Raw genomic sequence first — 19,778 nt, 5'->3', positions numbered from 1 at the left:
CGCCCTGCTTACCTCCGAGGTGGCCCTGAGGGTCCCCTGTAAGCTGCAAGGGTTAGTTCTAAACGCCGCCTGATTCCCGCTGAAGCTCCTCTTGTCTTCCAATGATTCGTGCACAGAGTGGAAGCAGGAGGGCCAATCAGCAAGGAGTAATAATTTTGGGGTGCCCCCCCAACTTAAGACTCACTGTGCTTGATCCTCTCCAAGACCTGTGTCCCCAGCCCCGCCTCCCTGGGATTCATCTCTTCTAGGTAATAGCCCGGTTGAGGTCCAAAGCAGAACTCAGGTGACCTAAGTGGGCGGAGCCGGGAGGGCAGGGGCAGGGGCGCCTCCCGGGAGGAGGGACCAACCCCAGAACGAAGCCCGGCAAGTTGCAGGACCTCTGGACACTTCCCTCCGGCAGCCCTCCGCACCTGCGCCCCGCCCCGGGTCCGCCCCCAATCTCTCCGGGGGCGGGGGCGAGGCGACCCAACCGGAGGAGTCGGGAAGGGAGGGGCGGCGGTCGCTCCGTGCTGGCTCCGCAGGCCGGGCTGGACGAGTGTCTGGCCCTTTAAGGGCCGCCCCCGAGGAGGTGCCAGGCCCTGGTGGCTCCGGTCTCTCCTTCCTGGTCCTGCGGGGCAGGGACTGTCGATAGAGCTGTGGGAGGGCAAAGTGCCCGGACCGGCCCAGGTGTCCCCCCGCCAGGCCCCATGGCCCTGGTCACCGTGAGCCGTTCACCCCCGGCCAGCGGCCACTCCACGCCTGTGGGGCCGAGGGTAAGTCTGGCTTTGCCGGGGTCCGGCCCACGCAGTCGACTGCCAGCTGGGCCTGGGGGAGCACGTCCTGTCCACTGCCAGTCTCCCCTTGAGCCTGGGGGTGCGGGGAGGGGGACCCCAAGGATCATGCTGGAGGGGATTGGGAGGGGGTCTTGAGGCTCCCAGGAACTCAGACCAAAGATCTGGAGCCCCAAAGCGCCAGCCTAGACAGCAGAGGCCCTGCCCACTGCCGGGCCCAGATCTGGGCCAACCCCTTGGACACCTCCAACACCCCCACCCACTCTCACCCCGCGCTGCCCTACCTGGACCTGGGCCCGGGCTCCCCCAGTGCCTCTGGGTGGGGAGTGGACTGGAGTGGACTGGAATGGGAAGGGATCTGACACCTTCCCTGGTTCCAGTCCTTAGTTGTGGGGGGAGGTGATCCCACCCCCGCAGCCCTGAGAGCAGACAGGAGAGTCCTTGCCACTGCCCTGCCCGCCTCACTCTGCCCTGGGGGCCGCTTTCTCAGCAGGACCAGGCATCCAGGCGGAGAAGCCGGCTCCAGAGAAGGTGAGCTCTTCTCCCCGCCACAGACACCCACGTCCAGCTGCCAGGCTTGGCCGCTGCCACCTTGGAGGACTCACAGCCAAAGCCAACTACCGACTGTGTGGGGCAGTGTTGTCCACGGGCCCGGCTGGTGGGCGCAGCCGGCTGGCAGCCGGCTCGCAGCCCTGAGCCGGCTGCTTTTGCTTCCATCTTCCCCCTGGGCACCACCATCCGGGACCCTGGCTCAGGCCTAGTCACAAACCAAAGGGCAGGTAGAGACAACAGGGCTCGAGGACTCCTGGATCACCACCAAGTGTGCAGCGTGTCCCGAGTTAGGCAGGTGGAAGGGAGAGGGAGCAACCCTTGCCCCGCCCCCGCCTTAGACAAGTGGCTTGAGAGCCTCCAAGACAGTAGTTCCCCAAACGGGGTGGCCTCAGCACTTGGGTTAGAAATGCACGTTCTCAGGCCTCCACTCCAGACCTACCGACTCCCCAGGGATGGGGCCCAACCCCTGTTTTCAGAAGCCTGGTGGCTGATTCGGGTGCACCTGTCCTGGGGGGTACGAGGGACCCTAACGGCTTACCTGGACCCTGCCAGGCAGAGCTTTGCCGTGCTCCGCGGGGCTGTCCTGAGGCTGCAGGATGGAGAGGACGAGGGAGAAGCAGCGGAGGGTGGTCCCGAGGCGGTGGAGAGACCCCAGGGCGAAGAAGACCCCCACGGGGACCAGACGGACGACGGGCCTGGGCCCCAGAGCCCCGGGAAGCAGGAGCCGAGCCAGCACCTGCGTCTCATGGTGGGGCTGCTGAGGCCGCAGGACGACATCCGCCTGGTGAGGGGCGGCCCAGAGCCCCCAGAGAAGGGAGGAGAGCCTGCCCTGGGGCGGGAGGGCGAGGAGGGTGGAAGGGAGCTCGCCGGTGTGTCTGAGTGGGGAGCAGTAACAGGAGCCCCCAATGCTGGCGAGCCTGCCATCTCAGCTGGCCGGTTTGACGGGGCACAGTCAAGTCTTGGGGTCTCTGGTAGGGTGGGAATTGGTGGGGGGAGGTCTGTCCTGCTTGAGTCCGGTTGGGCCGGATTAGGGCCAAGAGCTGGGAATCACACAGAGACGGGGTTCCTGCAACCCGCGCCAGCCCTTCCTGACCCCAGAAGTTGTCCTCGTACCGAAGGCCTGGCCTGGCGCTCAGGGGGTCCTGCTGAGCCAGGGGGGGGGGCCAGGCACCGGGGGCCTCGGGTGCGCGCTCGAGGACCAGCTCCCAGACGCCTGTGGGGCACCTCACTGTCTGCTGCAAGGTGGGAAAAACGAAAGTGGGAAAAACAAAAGCAGACAGGCTTTCCACAGCTGAATTTATTCCCCGGACACACCGTCCTTTGTTGGGGATTGTGTCCTCAGTATTTCCGGGGTGAGAATCCTTTCTTGAATCGAAGGACGGCGATGGCAAGTGAAGAGATTTTTTTTCCTACGCCTCCTTCCTGGGCAGACATTGAAAATGGACAATGTCAGGCCCATTTTCCCCCTTTTTCCACGCATATGCCCTTTAAGAAAAAAATCTTCTTAAACGTTTTGTGGGACCGTGAAATCCAAAAGTGGGGAATCGTCGGGTGATAGCTACCAATCCAGTATCTGAGAAGAGGAGGGCCTAGCCCAGGCCCAGGTGTGTGTCAGGCAGGGGTGGGGGGTGCAGGTCTTCTCGGGCCCCTGTGACCCTGGGCTTCTCTCTCCCCGTCTTCCCCAGGCAGCCCAGCTGGAGGCAGCCCGGCCCCCCCGGCTCCGCTACCTGCTGGTAGTTTCCACGAGAGAACACCTGAGCCGGGATGAGACCGTCCTCCTGGGGGTGGACTTCCCTGACAGCAGGTGGGAGCAGGGAGAGGATGGGAGGGGGGCGAGGAAGCGAGGTGCTGGAGGACAATGGCTTTTCTTCGGTCCCCTGCCAGTTCCCCCAGCTGCACCCTGGGCCTGGTCTTGCCTCTCTGGAGTGACACCCAGGTGTACCTAGATGGAGACGGGTAAGAGATGACAACTGGGGGGAGGAGAAGGGGGAGGGGTGGGGCCCACAGGGTGACTGACGTGTGTGATGGGGCAGCTGGGCACCGAGAAGCGGTGGACGAGCTCCGGGCTGGACATCTGGGGTCGGGGTCTACTCATCCTTACCTCGGATTTGCTGTGTGTTCCTAGGCAAGTTGCCTAGCTTCTCTGGGCCTCGGCTACCCCATATCTGGCACACGGGGCTTATCTTGAAGCCTGGTGACGTGTACAGACCCTGAGGACCAGCCTCACGGGGTGGCTCGTGGGCTGGCCTCGAAGGGCTCTGTCCCAGAGCCTGGGGTTGGGTCTCACCCCCGCCCCATCTCCCTCAGGGGCTTCAGTGTGACGTCCGGTGGGCAAAGTCGAATCTTCAAGCCGATCTCCATCCAGACTATGTGGTGAGGGTTAGGATGGCCCCACTCTCACGCCGGCCGCCTCTTCTCAGAGATGGCCGAGGGTCTGGGGAGGGGTGGCAGGGAGGACGCTGTGACCCCGCCTCTCGCCCCGTCCCAGGGCCACGCTCCAGGTGCTCCACCAGACATGTGAGGCGGCTCTCGGCAGCGGCCTTGTGCCGGGGGGCAGCGCCCTGACCTGGGCTGGACACTACCAGGAGAGACTGAGCTCTGACCAAAGCTGCCTCAACGAGTGGACGGCTATGGCTGACCTGGAGTCCCTGCGGCCTCCCGGCGCCGAGCCCGGCCGGTCAGTGCAGGGAGGGGGGGACAGGGAGGGTGCCGTGGCGGCATGGGGCAGGGGGCCCTGGACTGACGGGCTCGGCTCCCAGGCCCTCAGAGCAGGAGCAGATGGAGCAGGTGATCCGGGCCGAGCTGTGGGAGGTGCTGGACACCAGTGACCTGGAGAGCGTCACTTCCAAAGAGGTGGGCTCAATCGGGAGAGCATGCGACCTGAGCTCGGGGTCATGAGTTCAAGCCCCATTTTGGATGTAGAGCTTACTTTAAAAACAAACAAACAAACAAACAAACAAAACCACCAAAAACACAGAAAACCCAAAGAAGTGGTCTGGTGCCGGGGAGGGGGGAGGAACAGGGGTGAGGAGGGAGCCCCCCACCCCCACAGGGCAGGCGGAGGGGGCGTCTGATGCAGGCGGGTGTCCTGCAACTGGGGCAGAGCTTTCCTCCCTTCCTTCCCACCTTGCCTTCCTCCTGTGCTGAGCCAGTCCCCCACACCTGGCCTCAGCTCCTCCACCTGGACGGCGGGGGGCGCCTCTGAGGCCCCAGAGGGCAGGGTGGGACATCAGGGCACTTTTGCAAGGGACCCCCTGAGCCTCGGTGGTGGCGCTGTGCCTCTGCCCGCAGATCCGCCAGGCCCTGGAGCTGCGCCTGGGCCAGCCGCTGCAGCAGTACCGCGACTTCATCGACAACCAGATGCTGCTGCTCATGGCCCAGCAAGACCGCGCCTCCCGCATCTTCCCGCACCTCTACCTGGTGAGCAGCAGCGGGAGGGGTGAGGCGTGAGGGTGGGCGCGAGGGTGCTGCAAGCTGGGGCCGCGGAGGACGACGCTGCCCTCCCTCCGCAGGGCTCTGAGTGGAATGCCGCGAACTTGGAGGAGCTGCAGAGAAACAGGTAGGGCTCCGAGCCCCTCGGGACGGTCCGCCTCCCTCGGGGGCTGCTGCCCCCCCCAAGGCCTCCAGCCTGGAAGAAGGGCCTGGAAGAAGGGTCTGGTGGCGGTTCCCTGGGCCCACTCGCCCTCCTCACACTGCGAAACCTGCCCCAGCCCCAGGGCCGCAGTCCCCCAGGGAGGAGGGGCAGCCGGCGTCCTGACAGCCTCTCCATGGACCCCGTCTCAAGGGAGGAGCGCCTGCCCCTCTCCTGGGGGACCTGGCCGCCTGCTCTCCTGGGTGCCTGCCCTCTGCCCACCGATTTCCCGGGAAGGTCCACGCGGTCTCAGCTTCACTCAAAGCTGCTCTCTGACCCCGACACCAGAGGGCTTAGCGCTGCGGTCAGAGGGACCAGAGGGGCAACTCCAGCCCAGCAGGGCGACAGGATTCGCTCGGGGTCACGGCCACCTCCTCTCCACCTGACCCTCCCGACCAGCCAGGCTCCACCGGGTCTGCGGGCCGATGGGCCTCGCGTGCCCCGACCCCCAGCCCGGCCCCGTCGGCCAGGCCTCACGCCCTCCACCGGCCACCGCAGGGTCAGCCACATCTTGAACGTGGCCCGCGAGATCGACAACTTCTACCCGGAGCGCTTCGTCTACCACAACGTGCGCCTCTGGGACGAGGAGTCAGCCCAGCTGCTGCCCCACTGGAAGGAGACCCACCGCTTCGTGGAGGCCGCCAGGTGGGGGCACCCCCGGCCTCCCGCGGCGCCCCCCAGCCCAGCTCCAAGTGTCCCCAGTGCCCTCAACTCCTCCTGGCTGGCAGGGCCTCCCCGCCCCCCCCCCCCCAGCCTTGCCCTTCCCTGACACCGACCGTGCCCGCCCCCACAGGGCACAGGGCACCCGGGTGCTCGTCCACTGCAAGATGGGGGTCAGCCGCTCGGCCGCCACAGTGGTCGCCTACGCCATGAAGCAGTATGGCTGGAGCCTGGAGCAGGCCCTGCGCCACGTGCAGGAGCTCCGGCCCGTCGCTCGCCCGAACCCCGGCTTTCTGCGCCAGCTGCAGACCTACCAGGGCATCCTGACCGCCAGGTTCGAGAGGGAGACGGGGAGGGGTGGGGTGGGGGAGCGCGAGTAGGTGGGTGTCGAGGTTGGCCTTGAGGCTCGGGTGGCCACTGGGTCACTTACGGCTGACTCAGGGTCCCCTCCTTGCAGCCGGCAGAGCCACCTCTGGGAGCAGAAAGCAGGTGGGGCCTCCCCAGAGGAGCCCCTCGCCCCCGATGTCTCTACACCATCCCCGCCTCTTCCGCCAGAGCCGGGGGGCGGTGGGGAGGTGAAGACCATGGGTCTGGAGGAGAGCCAGGCAGCCCCGAAAGAAGAGCCCGGGCCACGGCGCCGCATCAACCTCCGAGGGGTCATGAGGTCCATCAGCCTCCTGGAGCCTTCCTCGGAGCCGGAAAGCGCCTCAGGGGCCACTGACCTGCCCGAGGTGAGGCTGGGGCCAGGGAGGGGGCAAAAGTAGGGGCAGGTGGGGGGGGAGGAAGGAGAGAGACCAGGACTGGGGCTCGGCAGTTCCTCGGCACTTCCCATGGGGTGCTCTCCCCCCCCCTCGCCGGGCGGCTCTGTTTGGTCCCCTCAAAGCAGCCAAGGAGACCCAGAGGGGCCAGTGAGCACGTGGTCCTCCTCGGGAGCCGGAGAGCAGGCCTGGGGCCAGGGGCAGCCGCGGCGGCTTCTGGGCCGAGCCAGTCCTGGGCTGGAGTCTGTGGGCGCTCTCGGCCTGATGAAAGGCTTCGTAAGGGCAGCGCTGCCCGGCCACCCTCCGCAGGCCGGGAGCCGGACAACAACGGCTGACCCCGGAGGAGGGGGACGTGGCGACCCGTGAGAGGGTGGGGTGCGGGGGGTCATGGCACCCACACAGCCAAGTGCTGTGGCCTCAGCAGTGGAGCTTCACGGGTGGAACGAGTAGAAGAGCGGAGGCTGGCTCTGGCTGTAGGAAGCCAGACGCTGCCCTGCTACACACACACACACGCACGCACACACGCACATGCACACACAAGACCAGAGGCCAAGATGGCCGACCTGGAGGAAGGAGAGCTCGTCACAGAAGGCGGGAACATTTGGGACAGGCTTCCTGGAGGAGGTGGCCCTGGGTGTGGATGGTTGATGGGTGAGGGTGCGTGTTCCTAAGGGCAGAGTGTCTTCACCCGGCGCCCCGCTCAGAGCCCAGCACCCGAAGGCCCTCAGGACTGGCTGGACAGCGGCAGAGGGAGCAGGGGGAGGAGGAGGAGGGCGCCTCAAGGATATGGCAGGCGCAGAGACGCTCAGGAGGGCTTGTGGAGCCAGGAGGTTGTAGACAGGTGAAGGCCAAGAAGCAGGGACCGTGGGGCTGGGGTGCTGTCTTCTTGCTTGTGGAAATGTGACCCGCGAGTAGCCCAGTCTCTGCATTCACTTACCGTTCCACACCTGCCCCTTTCCGGGCTCTGTGCTCAATGCCCCTGCCCTGGAAAGACTGCTCAGTGGTCCTTCTTCTACTCTGACCCTCCCAGGTGTTTTCTTCAAATGAGTCTTCAGAGGAAGACCCTCCAGAGCCCTGCCCTCAGCTCTCAAAGGCCAAGGGAGGCAGGCGGGGTCGCAAGGGGCCTTGGCCGGCCCTGAAGTCCCGCCAGTCTGTGGTGGCCCTCAATAGCGCCGCCCTGGTGGCCACCCGGACCCAGGCCTTCCTGGAGCAGGGGGAGGCTGCCAGGGACTCGGCACCCAGGCTCCGCGGGAAGGTGGTGAGGCAGGCCAGCGTGGATGGCAGTGGGGAGGAGGGCGAGGCCTGAGCCCTCACACATGCCCATGGCCTCCAGACACAAATCAAGGGGCCCACACACAGCTCCTGGGATGAGCATCCTTCACTCCTGCCAACCTGTCCACATTCCTTTTAGCCCCCCCCCCCCCCCCGCCCAGGTGGCGCCAAGACCCCATCGTCACTACAGCCTCGGCGGCTACAGCCTTAAGTCTCAGACATATCCTCCTCTCCAAGGGCTCAAGACCTTCTTTGTCTATAATGGGGATGTGACAGAGAGACCGAAGATATCTTTGGGGGCGAGAACACCTTGCTTCATTCTCAGTCGCTGCCTGAAACATTCACTTGCAGCCACGATATGAAAACCGAGCTCCCCAGTGCAGAAAAGCCCCTGCTTCCTCTCTCACCCACTCCCATCTGCCTCACCCCTGCCTGTTTCGTTCCTGGGGGCCGCTAGGCCAGAGAACCAGTGGCCCTTAAAGGCAGAGAGTCACCTCAGTCCCCAGGCCCGGAGGCTCTCAGGAGTGGGGAGCCGGCCTGCACTGGGGCTGGCGGGTCGGCCTCCCTCGCACAGGCCATAACCGGCGGGGTCTTTTGCTGCTGTCCCCCCCCCCCCCAACTTCCCCACGGCACTGCGCTGGGTCACAGGACACCAGGCCAAAGAGAGTCTTCTTTTTGTCCTTTATGGCCTCTGGCCAGTTTTTCACAGTCTTAATGGTATTTGGCTTTGTACTTAGAAATAATAAACATTTTCATATTATTTTCACTTTTATGATAAAGCTGTCTGCCCGTGAGTCTGATCCTTCTCTGGTTACACGAGGAGTCTGGTCTCTCCTAGCTCGTCGGGTCTCCCCCCAGCTCCCAGGTGTCTTGTGACAGGCCTGTGTGCGGGAGCGGTGGGTTTGGGGTGGAGTGGGAGGAAGAATGGGGAAGGGAAGAGGGGAGACCAGTGCATTCTCCCTCCTCTCCTAGGGCAGGACCTGGGTAAATGGTAGCTGCCCACGTGCTCCTCAGGTTGGCAGGGGTGGGGTGGAGGGGACAAGCCTACCCTGGGCAGCAGGTGCTTGGCTCTGTTGGGAAAGCTGAAGGGAGTTACCCATGAGAAAGCGGGAGCTGCCGACGCCTATCTGGACAGGACCAAGCCTGTTCCAGAAGCTACGGCTCCTTTTGGATACTTGATTTTAGTTCTTTTTTTTTTTTAAGATTTTATTTATTTAGGGGCTCCTGGGTGGCTCAATGGGTTAAAACCTCTGCCTTCGACTCGGGTCATGAACTCAGGGTCCTGGGATGGAGCCCTGCATGGGACTCTGTGCTCAGCGGGGAGCCTGCTTCCCCCTCTCTCTCTGCCTGCCTCTCTGCCTGCTTGTGACCTCTGTCAAATAAATAAATAAAATCTTAAAAAAATTTTTTTAAATAAAAATAAATAAAGATTTTATTTATTTATTTGATAGAGAGCACAAGTAGGCAGAGCAGCAGACAGAGGGGCAGGCAGAGGGAGAGAAACAGGCTCCCCGCCGAGCAGGGAGACCAATGCAGGGCTTGATCTCAGGATGCCAGGACCATGACCTGAGCCGAAGGCAGAGCCTGACCGACTAAGCCACTGAGGAGCCCTTGGTGACAGTTCTTGAGCACATTTAGGGTCGCAAGAACCTTCCTCCTGCCACACTGCAACAGAGCCCATCACTGCCAAGGGAGAAGTCCCCTCAACGGGCCCTCCGCTTCTGGGTACAGATTCCTTTTGGTCAGGTTTAGTGTTCAAGAAGAGCAAGTGGTCCTGTCTTTGTCGCTTCTGTCCCCTCTTCCTAAGATCATATTCTCCGTCCTGTAACACACTATTTGGTTCGGGGTTGGGTGGGCCTGCAACTCCGTCCTCCAGAGCCGACTCGGAGGCAGGAGGCGGCACCCAATGTTCTCATTGATGGAGAACTCATGGCCCGTTTTAAGGGCATTTCTCATCCAGATCCTGGGGGACCCCAGCACTGCTCTAGCCCCCGAGCACCAAGGGGCAGGGAACCTGGGTTCTAGCCCTCGCTTTGCCACTGAGGTCACTGAGGTCCTCCAGTCCCTGTTTCTTTTTGTAAAACAATGAGATTAGACCAGGAAATCCCTAAGTGCCCTGTCCCCCTTCCCACTTTGATATTTTAACAATATATGTCCCCCCCCCATATTATATATACATATATAGTCCTCTATGTATTGACAGAATTCACCCTCAACCTGTTCTGTAGAAGAGGAACATTTGCATCTATCTGTGGGTGACATGCTTAGTGACACAGGTCGGATCCAGGGAAGCCAGTCTGATCCTTGGTCCGCTTGGCTGGTCAGCCCTTCTGAGCGAGCTGCCTGCCACCCCATGGCCAGCCACGAGTCCCACGCAGACTGCCCTTTCAGTGGTCCTAAACCATGCTAGGGTCAGGTAGGGCGACAGTGTCAGGAGGGAAGTCAAGGCCGGGCCCTGGCCTTCTGCAGCCTCTGCAGCTGGGAAGGACGGTCCTACCATGAACTCTGAGCTCCGGAGCTGACCAGAATCTATGGAGGACTCCAAGAAGTGAGAATTCAGCACCCGGGAAAGCAAAAACTGCAGGGGAAACTGCGTCAGAAATGGAGACAGGGGCACCTGGCTGGCTCAGTCAGTCGAGTATCTGACTCTTGATCTCAGGGTGGTGAGTTCAAGCCCCACACTGGGTGTAGAAATTAGTTGGAAAAAAATGCAGACAAATGATTAAGAAATACATACACGCACACACACGCACACACAGCTCACACACATTGCCAAAGGGGCAAAAAAAAAAAAAAAAAGTGTATCCCTTTGATCTTATTTTCCAATCCATCATAAGCAACCCGTTACAGCTTCTTCTGAGTCCCTCCAAAGACATCCCATGCTTGGCATCAAATATATTTATCTATTCTTTTAGAAACAAATTACAGCCTATCAACATTCTGCACTTTGAAAATTTTTTGCATATCCGTTCAGGAAGCTCTGCCTAATTTCTAAAATAATCATACGTATCCTTTTTCTTTTTTAAAGATTTTATTTATTTATTTGGCCGGGGAGGGGGGCGGAGAGCACAGAGGGGCAGAGGGAGGGAGAAGCAGACTCCCCATTGAGCAGAGAGCTTGACCTGGAGCCCTCACTGAGGACCCTGAGATCATGACCTGAGCCAAAGGCAGACACTTAGCGGACTGAGATGCAGGCGCCCCAGAACATATTCTATTCAATGGACTCCACTATTTACTTAAGCGGTCATCTACTGAAGAGCATTTAGGTTGTTCATGAATTTTCATTCCAAGTAATGCTTAAGTTACTCCTGTATATACTTTCTGGCGCACACACGAACGAAACCTGTAGGGCCTATTTCTAGAGCTGCTGAAGCAAAGCCTATTTGTATTTAATTTTGAAAGGAGTTGCCTCATTTCCTTCCAAGAAGTTGCACCAGCGTACAGCAAATGGGAATGTCTGTCTGTGTCCTTAAAGGACTGTCCAGCCTACAACACCCCACTGCCATTGCCATCCAACCTCGCCACGCTCCCAGGAGACAGAACAGGCATGATTATTACCACCCTTTTGGAAGCCCAGAGAAGTCACTAAGACTCTGATAAGGCCTGCATCAGAGCCCAAGTTTCTAGATCTCGGACCGGAGGCCTAACTCAGACGCACAGGGCGGCTCCCGGGCAGGCTCACCCAGATTCACCGGTTCTGACGGAGGCCAGCAGGAGGGAGGGGCGGGAGGACCCCCACCCAGGGAATCCCAAGTCGGTCCCCAGCCGGGGCAGGAGCCCGGCAGGCGCCGGACGGGTCGCCCAGCCCAGGCGTGAACCCTCGGGCGATGCGGAGCTCGCGTCCCTCGGACAGCAGGTGCCTCCTAGGCCAGCTCCCACCTCCATGGAGTCCTCCCTCCGCCCGGCCCGAGTCGGCCCGCTTAGGACCGGCCCGAGCCAGGACGGCCCCTCCTCAGCACCAGATTTCAAAATTTGGTACGCGCCAAAGAGAGCGTGCCCTCGCCGCTTCACCCTGCGCCCCAGACGCCTCAGAGCCAAGGGAAACTACCTTTCAGGCCTCCGCGGCCTCTCCTACGCCGGCAGCGCCCGCGCCGGGGTTTGGGAATGGGGTGGGGGAGAAGGACCCAGAAGCTCAGAACCCACCGCGACGCTCCGGCGCCATCTGGCGTCTGTTCTTTTGGCCGCCGGGTAGCAGCCCGGAAACTACATTTCCCACCGTGCCTAGCGCGTCCGCGCAGGCGTGAAGAGCCACTCTGGTTTCCATGGGAACCTCGCCCCGAGGGTCCCAGCTGCTTAACTCTGAGGACCGCGTGGCCCTTGCTCCCCCTCAGGTGCCCTCGAGCTAGGGGTCCGCAGAGGGGCAGAGCAGGGGGCTTGAGGGGAGGAAGCCAGGCGCGCTGCCTCCCGGGACCAGCGCTCCCAAATTCTCGGCGTCCGGCCGGCCGCGCGCTCCCGGGGCCTCGAACGTCCTGAGGCGCGGTGGCCGGGGGAGGCCCTGCTCGGCGAGGCCAGTGTCCGCCTCCGGCCCGCGCGGCCCCGCTCGCTTCGCGCCAGCGCCCGGTCCCCGGCCGAGAGCCCGCGCGCCGCCGACAGGTACTCCCGGGGCGCGGGCCGGGCGCGGCAGCCCGCGGGATGGTTGGCGCCGCCGCGGGGCGAGGAGGAGCGCCAGCCGGGCGGGACAGCGAGCGCGCCCCGGGCTGGATCCGGCTCTGCCGCTCATGGATCCGGACCCGGGGCCACCGCTCGGGGCTTCGGTGTCCCCCACCACCCCCGCCAGTGCGGCCAGGGCTGGAATTCTGGGGCACCCTGCGACCGCGTCGCCGAGCAGCCTCCGGCTCTGCGCGACCCGGGGAACGGGCCCCTTCCTCTCTCGGAGCGCGTTTCCTGCGCTGTCGGGGCGGGAGGTTGGAGCGGGTGATCCTCACGGTCTCTTCCAGAGGATGTGGGGTCTTACCCGCTCGTGCAAGAACACGGAAAGGGAACTGGATGGTTTGGGCGACAACCTCCGCTCACGGTCTGGAGTCAGAGAAGCTTGGGTTTGGGACTCTGGGCAGAGTGGCCGCATCTCTCGAGCCTCCGTTTTTTCAGTTGCAAAACGGGGGGTGAGGATCGTGCCCCCTCCGGTGTCGAAGCCTAAATGAGATAACGTGTGTAAGTTTTTGACCCCAGGTCCGCCCCTAGTGAAATCCCAGCCGTCATTTCCGAGACTCTATAAACATTCCTTCGCTACCATGAGACCTCTCCTAAATTTTGGAGTCACTTCCTCTGCTGATGGGCAAACCCATTCTCCTAGGAGGGATGGTTAAAGGCTGGTTCCGATGGGGAATCGGCTGTGGATCTCCTCCCTCCAGCTGTGGTCTGGGTTCTATCCTTATCCCACAGCCTCTAGGGAGGGGGCAAAGCCCACACCCCGCCCTGCGGAAGATGCTTTCCCTTCCCGAAAATTCCTAGAGGATGTGAGCACTCGCGTGCTACCGTGCAGTGACAGCCGGATATGAATTATATTTATATAACATTTACATAGGACTGGATACACACACAGAAGGAATACGTCAGAGCCCTATGCCACTGGCTTTGAGTTCAAACTTCGTATAATTGGGAAAACCCTAACAAGGAATTATATATATTTTTAAATTTTTATTTATTTATTTATTCATTTTTAAAGATTTTATTTATTTGACAGACAGAGATCACAAGTAGGCAGAGAGGCAGGCAGAGAGAGAGGGGGAAGCAGGCTCCCTGCTGAGCAGAGATCCCGATGCGGGGCTTGATCCTAGGACCCCGGGGACCATGACCTGAGCTGAAAGCAGAGGCTTTAACCCACTGAGCCACCCAGGTGCCCCTAACAAGAAATTTTAAATTAGTGATAAAACGTATCATTTATTAAGTCTGGGAATTCCCGGTGGCTTCACAAACAAGCCTTCACTCATCCAACAGGCATCTTGGCGTGGAAGCTAGGTGTTCTGCACGTTGTTTTTGACTGCCTGTTATGAACCTGGTCGGGTGGGGTCGTCGGAAGGATACAAAGATGTAGAAAATGATCTTTGCCCTCAAGAAAAGTCTGTAGGGATGCCTGGGTGGCTTAGTGGTTAAGGGTCTGAGTCTTGATCTCAGGGTGGTGAGTTCGAGTCCCTCGTTGGGCTGCACACTGGGCATGGAACCTACTTTAAAAAGAAAAAGTCTATAGAGAAGATCATTTGTGCCTACCAAACACGGACTGCGGGAGGAAAGTGATGCGTCATGAGAGAGTCCAGGTGTCTGCTGTGCACATTCAGAGGCAGGAGACCCCACTGCTAAGTGGCTGTGTTATGAGAGCAGCAGGGAGCAGACAGCATTTCAGCCGGGCCTTGGAGGATGTGGACGACGTGCATGTGTGCAGAAGTAGGGCAAAGTTACTGCGGGCACCCGTCTGGCAGCCCCTGGGGGAGAAATGTCTGGAGCCCTAACTGGATGTGAGGACTTAGAAGGCAGGGACTGGGTTTGGGTCAGGGTCTGACCCCCAGCATGGCACGTAGGCGCTGTTAGTGAAGGAATAAGGGCTGTGAGTTTCCTGCAGAGATGAGCCAAGGTGTGGTCTTTGTACCGTCCTGAGACCCTTTTATTAAGCTTCCGCGCTGTCTTACAGATGTCCTTCTCGGGGAGGAGTGTGAATAGGCAGGTGATTATGGGGCATGGGCTGTATTGGTGGCAGGTTTAGTACAGTAACTGGGAGCCCGGCGAATAGGGTCTCGTGAATGGGTAGGAGGGCGTGTGAGCCTTCGTCCCTGGGAGTGAGCGGAACAGCCACAAGGGAAGGACACCGCGGCATGGCGTGGTGAAGCGGTCGTGACGCCCAGTGATGGCTACTCCTTTGGGACTGTTCTTGACTCTTTGTCTGTGGCCCTCTCTTCCCCAGAGAAATTTCTCGCCCATTTATGACCCACCTGGGGGTAGAAACCATGTCCACCGTGCGGAGGCCTGTGGCAGCTGCAAAGGAATGAAGCTGGCTTCAGCAGTGCGGTCTGCAGGCCGACTTCTGGGCCGCCCTTCTAGACCTGCCTGGGGCTGACCCTGAGCCAGGAGCAAGCCCTGGAGCTGACCACTTGGAACAGCTGCCCAGTGGCCCCCGGGAGCAGAGAATTGCCTTAGGACCTGGGATAGAGGAGTCACTTGAGGACGGCAAAGTGGAGACTACTGAGAGGAGAATGGCTTGAGGACAGGGCAGACCCTCCCGCGGCCTACTTAGACTCCCTTCTGGGACCTTCTGTTGCTCACAAAGGGTGAAGTCATCCTCAGAATGAGGAATCTGGGGAAAGTTTAAGTGGATGCAGCAAAGAAGGGATGGGGCGCCACTCACTGCTGATTTTGTCCCCAGGTGTGGGATGGCGCAGACTTCTGGAGGCTACAGAGGCTCCTCTTCCTGAACGGGAGACCCAAAGAGAGCTGTGACCTTGTCTCCCAGGCAGCCTGTGCTCCCAGCCCTGGAGTCCCATTCTTCCTCTTCGTCCTGCCCCTCCGGTTCGCTCCCACTCCGCCGGCCACAGGTAAGTGCCCGCTGGGTTTGCCAGCGTTCCTGCGTTGCTAAGTGCCACGTAAAGCTTTAATAAGTCTAGAACCTGGTGCTGGAGAGGAGGTGGTGGTCAGTGCCTGCCGTGGAGGCCTCCGTCAGTCAGCCTGCTGCAGGGGCACCCTGGTTCTTTTACAGCGTCCCGCGAGTCTCACACTATGACTTCCCCTTTCCCACCTACGGGATCTGAGTTTTTAGGTTATAGACCAAAGCGCCAAATGGTGGTATTGAGACCAGCAATCTTTCCACTGCCTTGGCTGTCCCCGAAGGGCTGCCATCTGCCTCCTGGTAAGGTCACGGTCATAGGCTAACCTGAAAGTAGACCTGTACTCTGCTCCCTTCCCATTTCAGCCAGAGTTCCCTACCCGTGTTCCTCAGTGTTCCAGCCTGGCCCGGATGCTCTGCTACCAGACGTATTTGGCCCGAGTCTCTCGTTGTCATGCCCTCGCTAGACGCTGCCTTGTTGCTATGGCAGCATGTTGCAGCGGAGAGCTGGCGCTCTGCCCCCTCCTCTGCCAGATCTCCTGCTCCCGGGCGGCCGCCCCGGGTCACTGGGATGCTCTAGGGGATCCTGTGTCTGGGCTGGACACGGGATGGCGTGCCTGGCCGCCGCTCCACGAGTCTCAGGGGTGAAGATGGAGAGGGAGCTGTGGCAGAAGGGGTGCACGCGGCACAAGCCAGGATGCAAGCAAGGCCCCGTGTGCTGGCCTAGCTCACGTCAGACATAATTGTGGGGGTGGGAAAAGCCTCCTTTTCCGTTGGGGAAAGGAGGATGCTTCTCAAGGCCAGAGAGACAGAGCTGATTGTATGGACCCCACAGAGTGTATGTGGCCTGGGAAGGCGTGGAACTGGGCAAGGGTGCTCGGGGCACAGCTGATGGTCCACCCCAGCGGCACTCACGGCCACGCAGCTCATTTCTGGGTCTGGTGGACTGACCCCCATCTGCCGAAGACCTCAGGAGACCTTCACAGCTGTGGCATGAACTATATTGATAAGCTTGTGTCCCATCACCTCTATCCATTTCCAGAACCTTTTCATCAAACATCCCATCCGCCCTGGTAATCTCTAGTTTGTTTTTCTTCCTTCCTTCCTTCTTTCCTTTCTTTCTTTTTTTCTTCCTTCCTTTCTTTCTTTCTCAGATTTACTTATTATTTTAGAGAGAGCAAGAGAAAGGGAGAGAGCACATGTGAGTGGGGGGAGCGGCAGAAGGAGGGAGAGAGAGAGAGAGAAATAGATTCCCTGCTGAGCACGGAGCCGCTGTGGGGCTTGGAACCAAAGTCAAGGGTCTGACACTCCGCCAACGGAGCCACCCAGGTGCTCCTTGATTCTACTCTCTATCTCCATAGATTTGCTTGTCTACTAGGTACCTCGTGTAAGTGGAATCTTCCAACTTCTGTCATTTCGTGTCTGGCTTATATCACTTTGCATAATATCTTCAAGATTCATCGTGCTTCTAGCATGTACCAGAATTTCATTCCTTTCGAAGCTGAATAAGATTGCTCTACATGGGGGCGCCTGGGAGGCTCTGTGGGTTAAGCCTCTGCCTTCGGCTCAGGTCATGATCTCAGGGTCCTAGGATCTAGCAGTTCTTTAGGGCCTGTGCCTAAAAAGCAAGCCTGGGAATCATATCGTAAGTCTGTGTTTAACTTTCTGAGGAATTGCCAAACTGTTTTCACAGCGACCAAGAAACTTCACGATGATGCAATATCATTATCTAGATTGCCTGTCATAATTACATTTCTTCAAATATCCCTAAAATTTCCATTATAGCATTTTGTTTTGTTTTTAAAAAGATTCAAGACCCAGTCAGGGATCACAGACTGGTTTTAGTTGTCCTGGGTCTTGATTCTTCTTCTTCTTCTTTTTAAAGATTTTATTTATGTATTTATTTACTTGAGAGAGAGAGAGAGAAAGCACAAGCAGGGGGAGTGGCAGAGGGAGAAGCAGGCTCCCTGCTGAGCGGGGAGGAGGATCTGGGGCTCGATCTTGGGACCCCAGGATCATGACCTGAGCTGAAGGCAGAGGCTGAGCCAACTGAGCCACCCAGGCCCTCCTGGAATATATGGTGGTCTTAATGGGGAGTCTTACCAGAATAATTAAAACTGTAAAAAAGAACCAAATGGACTGAAAAATCCATTGGAGGGCCTTAAAGAAGATTGAAGAAGGCTTGGAAGAAGAAAAGGCCATGAGTTTAAGGACGGGTCCAGAGAAATGATGTCCTCTGAAAATCAGAGACAAAAGTATCGAATAGAAATTAACAGTGCCCAGTGATCTGTGGGATAATATCAAACGGTCTGACATATGTGTCTGGAGGTCCAGAAGGAGAGGAGACAGAGAATGGGACAGAAAAAAATATTTGAAGAGAGAACGATCAAAAAAAAAAATCTGTGGGGCGCCTGGGTGGCTCAGTGGGTTAAAGCCTTTGCCTTCGGCTCAGGTCATGATCCCAGAGTCCTGGGATCGAGCCCCACACTGGGCTCTCTGCTCAGCAGGGAGCCTACTTCCTCCTCTCTCTCTGCCTGCCTCTCTGCCTACTTGTAATCTCTGTCCGTCAAATAAATAAATAAAATATTTTTTAAAAATCTGAAATTTGATGAGAAACATTCACTTGCAGATTCAAAAAGCTTGGCAAGATACACATAGGATGAGCACAAAGAAAATCACACCTGGAGGGGTCACATGATAGTCAGAGTGCTGAAAACCAGAAGTAAAGAAGACATTTTGAAAGCAGGTGGCTTACAGATCAGAGACCAGGGATGTGGAAGAGAGGAGGACGGAAGACAGCGGGGTCACACCTCTACAGCGCTGACAAGAATTTCTTTTTATTTTTTTTAAGATTTATTTATTTATTTATTTGTCAGAGAGAGAGAGAAAGAACACAAGCAGGCAGAGTGGTAGGCAGAGGCAGTGAGAGAAGCAGGCTCTCTGCTGAGCAAGGAGCCTGATGTGGGACTCGATCCCAGGACCCTGGGATCATGACCTGAGCCGAAGGCAGCGGCTTAACCAACTGAGCCACCCAAGCGTCCTGCTGACAAGACTTTGAACCTAGAATTCTTTAGCCGATGAAAATACCTTGCAGTAGGAGGGAGAAGGAGCGACATTTTCAGAAAAATGACAGAGGAGAGAATTTGCTGCTGGCAGGCCTGCGCTATGAGAAGCGCTAAAGGGCGTTCTTCAGGCTGGAAGGAAATTTGGCAACTTGGATCCATAGGAAGGAATGAAGCACCGCAAAAATGATAATATCTGGGTAAATTTAAAAGCACTGCTTTTTTCTTTTCTCAATTTCCGTAACAGACAAATGTCTGTTTATAGCAAAAGTAATATCATAAGGGGTGCCTGGGTGGCTCAGCGGGTTAAAGCCTCTGCCTTCAGCTCAGGTCATGATCCCAGGGTCCTGGGATGGAGCCCCGCATCGGGCTCTCTGCTTGGCTGGGAGCCTGCTTCCTCCTCTCTCTCTCTCTCTGCCTGCCTCTCTGCCTACTTGTGATCTCTATTAGTCAAATAAATAAATCTTTAAAAAAAAAAGTAATATCATAAGATACAGTTTATGACACATGTAGGAATAAAATATGACAGCAAAAAGAATGGGAGAGCAAACAAAGTTATATTGTTTTAACATCCTTATATTTGTAAAAGGTGGAAAAATTCATTTAGACTGTGATCAATTAGTGATACATACTGTAATTTCTTTTTTTTTTAAGATTTTATTTTAGAGAGAGAGAGGGAGAGCATGCATACAAGTAGGGAAAGGGACAGAGAGGGAGGGAGAACATCTCAAGTAGACTCCCCACTGAGTGGACGCCAGGCTCGATCTCACAACCCTGAGATCAAGAGCCAAAACCAAGAGTCAGACGCTTGACCCACTGAGCCACCCAGGTACCTCGCATACTATAGTTTCTAAGGCAACCATTAAAAAATAATAAAAAGAGGTATAGCTACAAAGCAAAGAAATGATGTAAAATATAACATTAATGATACTTAATATCTTGACTCTTGAATTATAATATGTAAATATAGTATTAATTATATTCAGTTCCTCAGAAGAAGGCAGAAAAAGGAGAACTGAGGAACAAAAGAACATAGGAGACAAATTTTTAAAATGTAGCAAGATGATGGACTTTTCTACTATTGATATATTGATATTGAAATCCTCACCCAGCACCAGCACCTCAGAATATGACTGTACTTGGAGAGAGAGTCCTTACATAGGTGCTAAGTTAGAATTTGGTCATTAGGCTGGACCCTTATCCAGTATGATTGGTGTCTTTACAAGAAGAGATTTGGGGGCGCCTGGGGGGCTCAGTCAGTTAAGCCTCTGCCTTCGGCTCAGGTCGTGATCTCAGGGTCCTGGGATCGAGCCCCGTGTCGGGCTCCCTGCTGAGTGGGGAGTCCGCTTCTCCCTCTCCCTCTGCCCGCCCCTGCTTCTGCGTGCTTGCACTCTCCGTCTTTCTCTCTCAAATAAGTAAGATCTTGAAAAATAAATCAAATAAATAAATAAAATTCAAAAGACTAAAATCTCACAAAACATGTTCTCTGATCACAATGGAATTAAGCTAGAAATAAATAATAATATATCTGGAAAAATCCCC

At 57.7% G+C, this 19,778-nt stretch overlaps 1 protein-coding gene across 2 annotated transcripts; it reads left to right on the top strand.

Annotated features, from left to right (window-relative positions):
- The first annotated feature begins 475 nt into the window (after nt 1–475).
- Nucleotides 476–8,422, top strand: SSH3 (slingshot protein phosphatase 3). Of its 2 annotated transcripts, none has more exons than XM_046017083.1 (14): nt 476–752; nt 1,264–1,301; nt 1,875–2,106; nt 3,008–3,126; nt 3,207–3,278; nt 3,630–3,695; nt 3,811–3,999; nt 4,082–4,175; nt 4,614–4,742; nt 4,835–4,881; nt 5,452–5,598; nt 5,747–5,947; nt 6,071–6,344; nt 7,402–8,422. In XM_046017083.1, exons 1-14 carry the CDS (start codon nt 687–689, stop codon nt 7,675–7,677), a joined length of 1,950 nt encoding a protein of 649 aa, XP_045873039.1. In that variant the 5' UTR covers nt 476–686; the 3' UTR covers nt 7,678–8,422. The 2 variants fall into 2 exon arrangements, with proteins under 2 accessions (XP_045873039.1, XP_045873038.1); XM_046017082.1 differs by having other exon boundaries at nt 477–752; nt 1,261–1,301.
- Nucleotides 8,423–19,778: the final 11,356 nt, after the last annotated feature.

The sequence above is a fragment of the Meles meles genome, chromosome 8 (genome assembly GCF_922984935.1).
Source record: "Meles meles chromosome 8, mMelMel3.1 paternal haplotype, whole genome shotgun sequence".
Taxonomy (NCBI): Eukaryota; Metazoa; Chordata; class Mammalia; order Carnivora; family Mustelidae; genus Meles; species Meles meles.
Note: the sequence above shows the minus strand (reverse complement) of the source record. Positions and strands in the feature narration are given on the sequence as shown.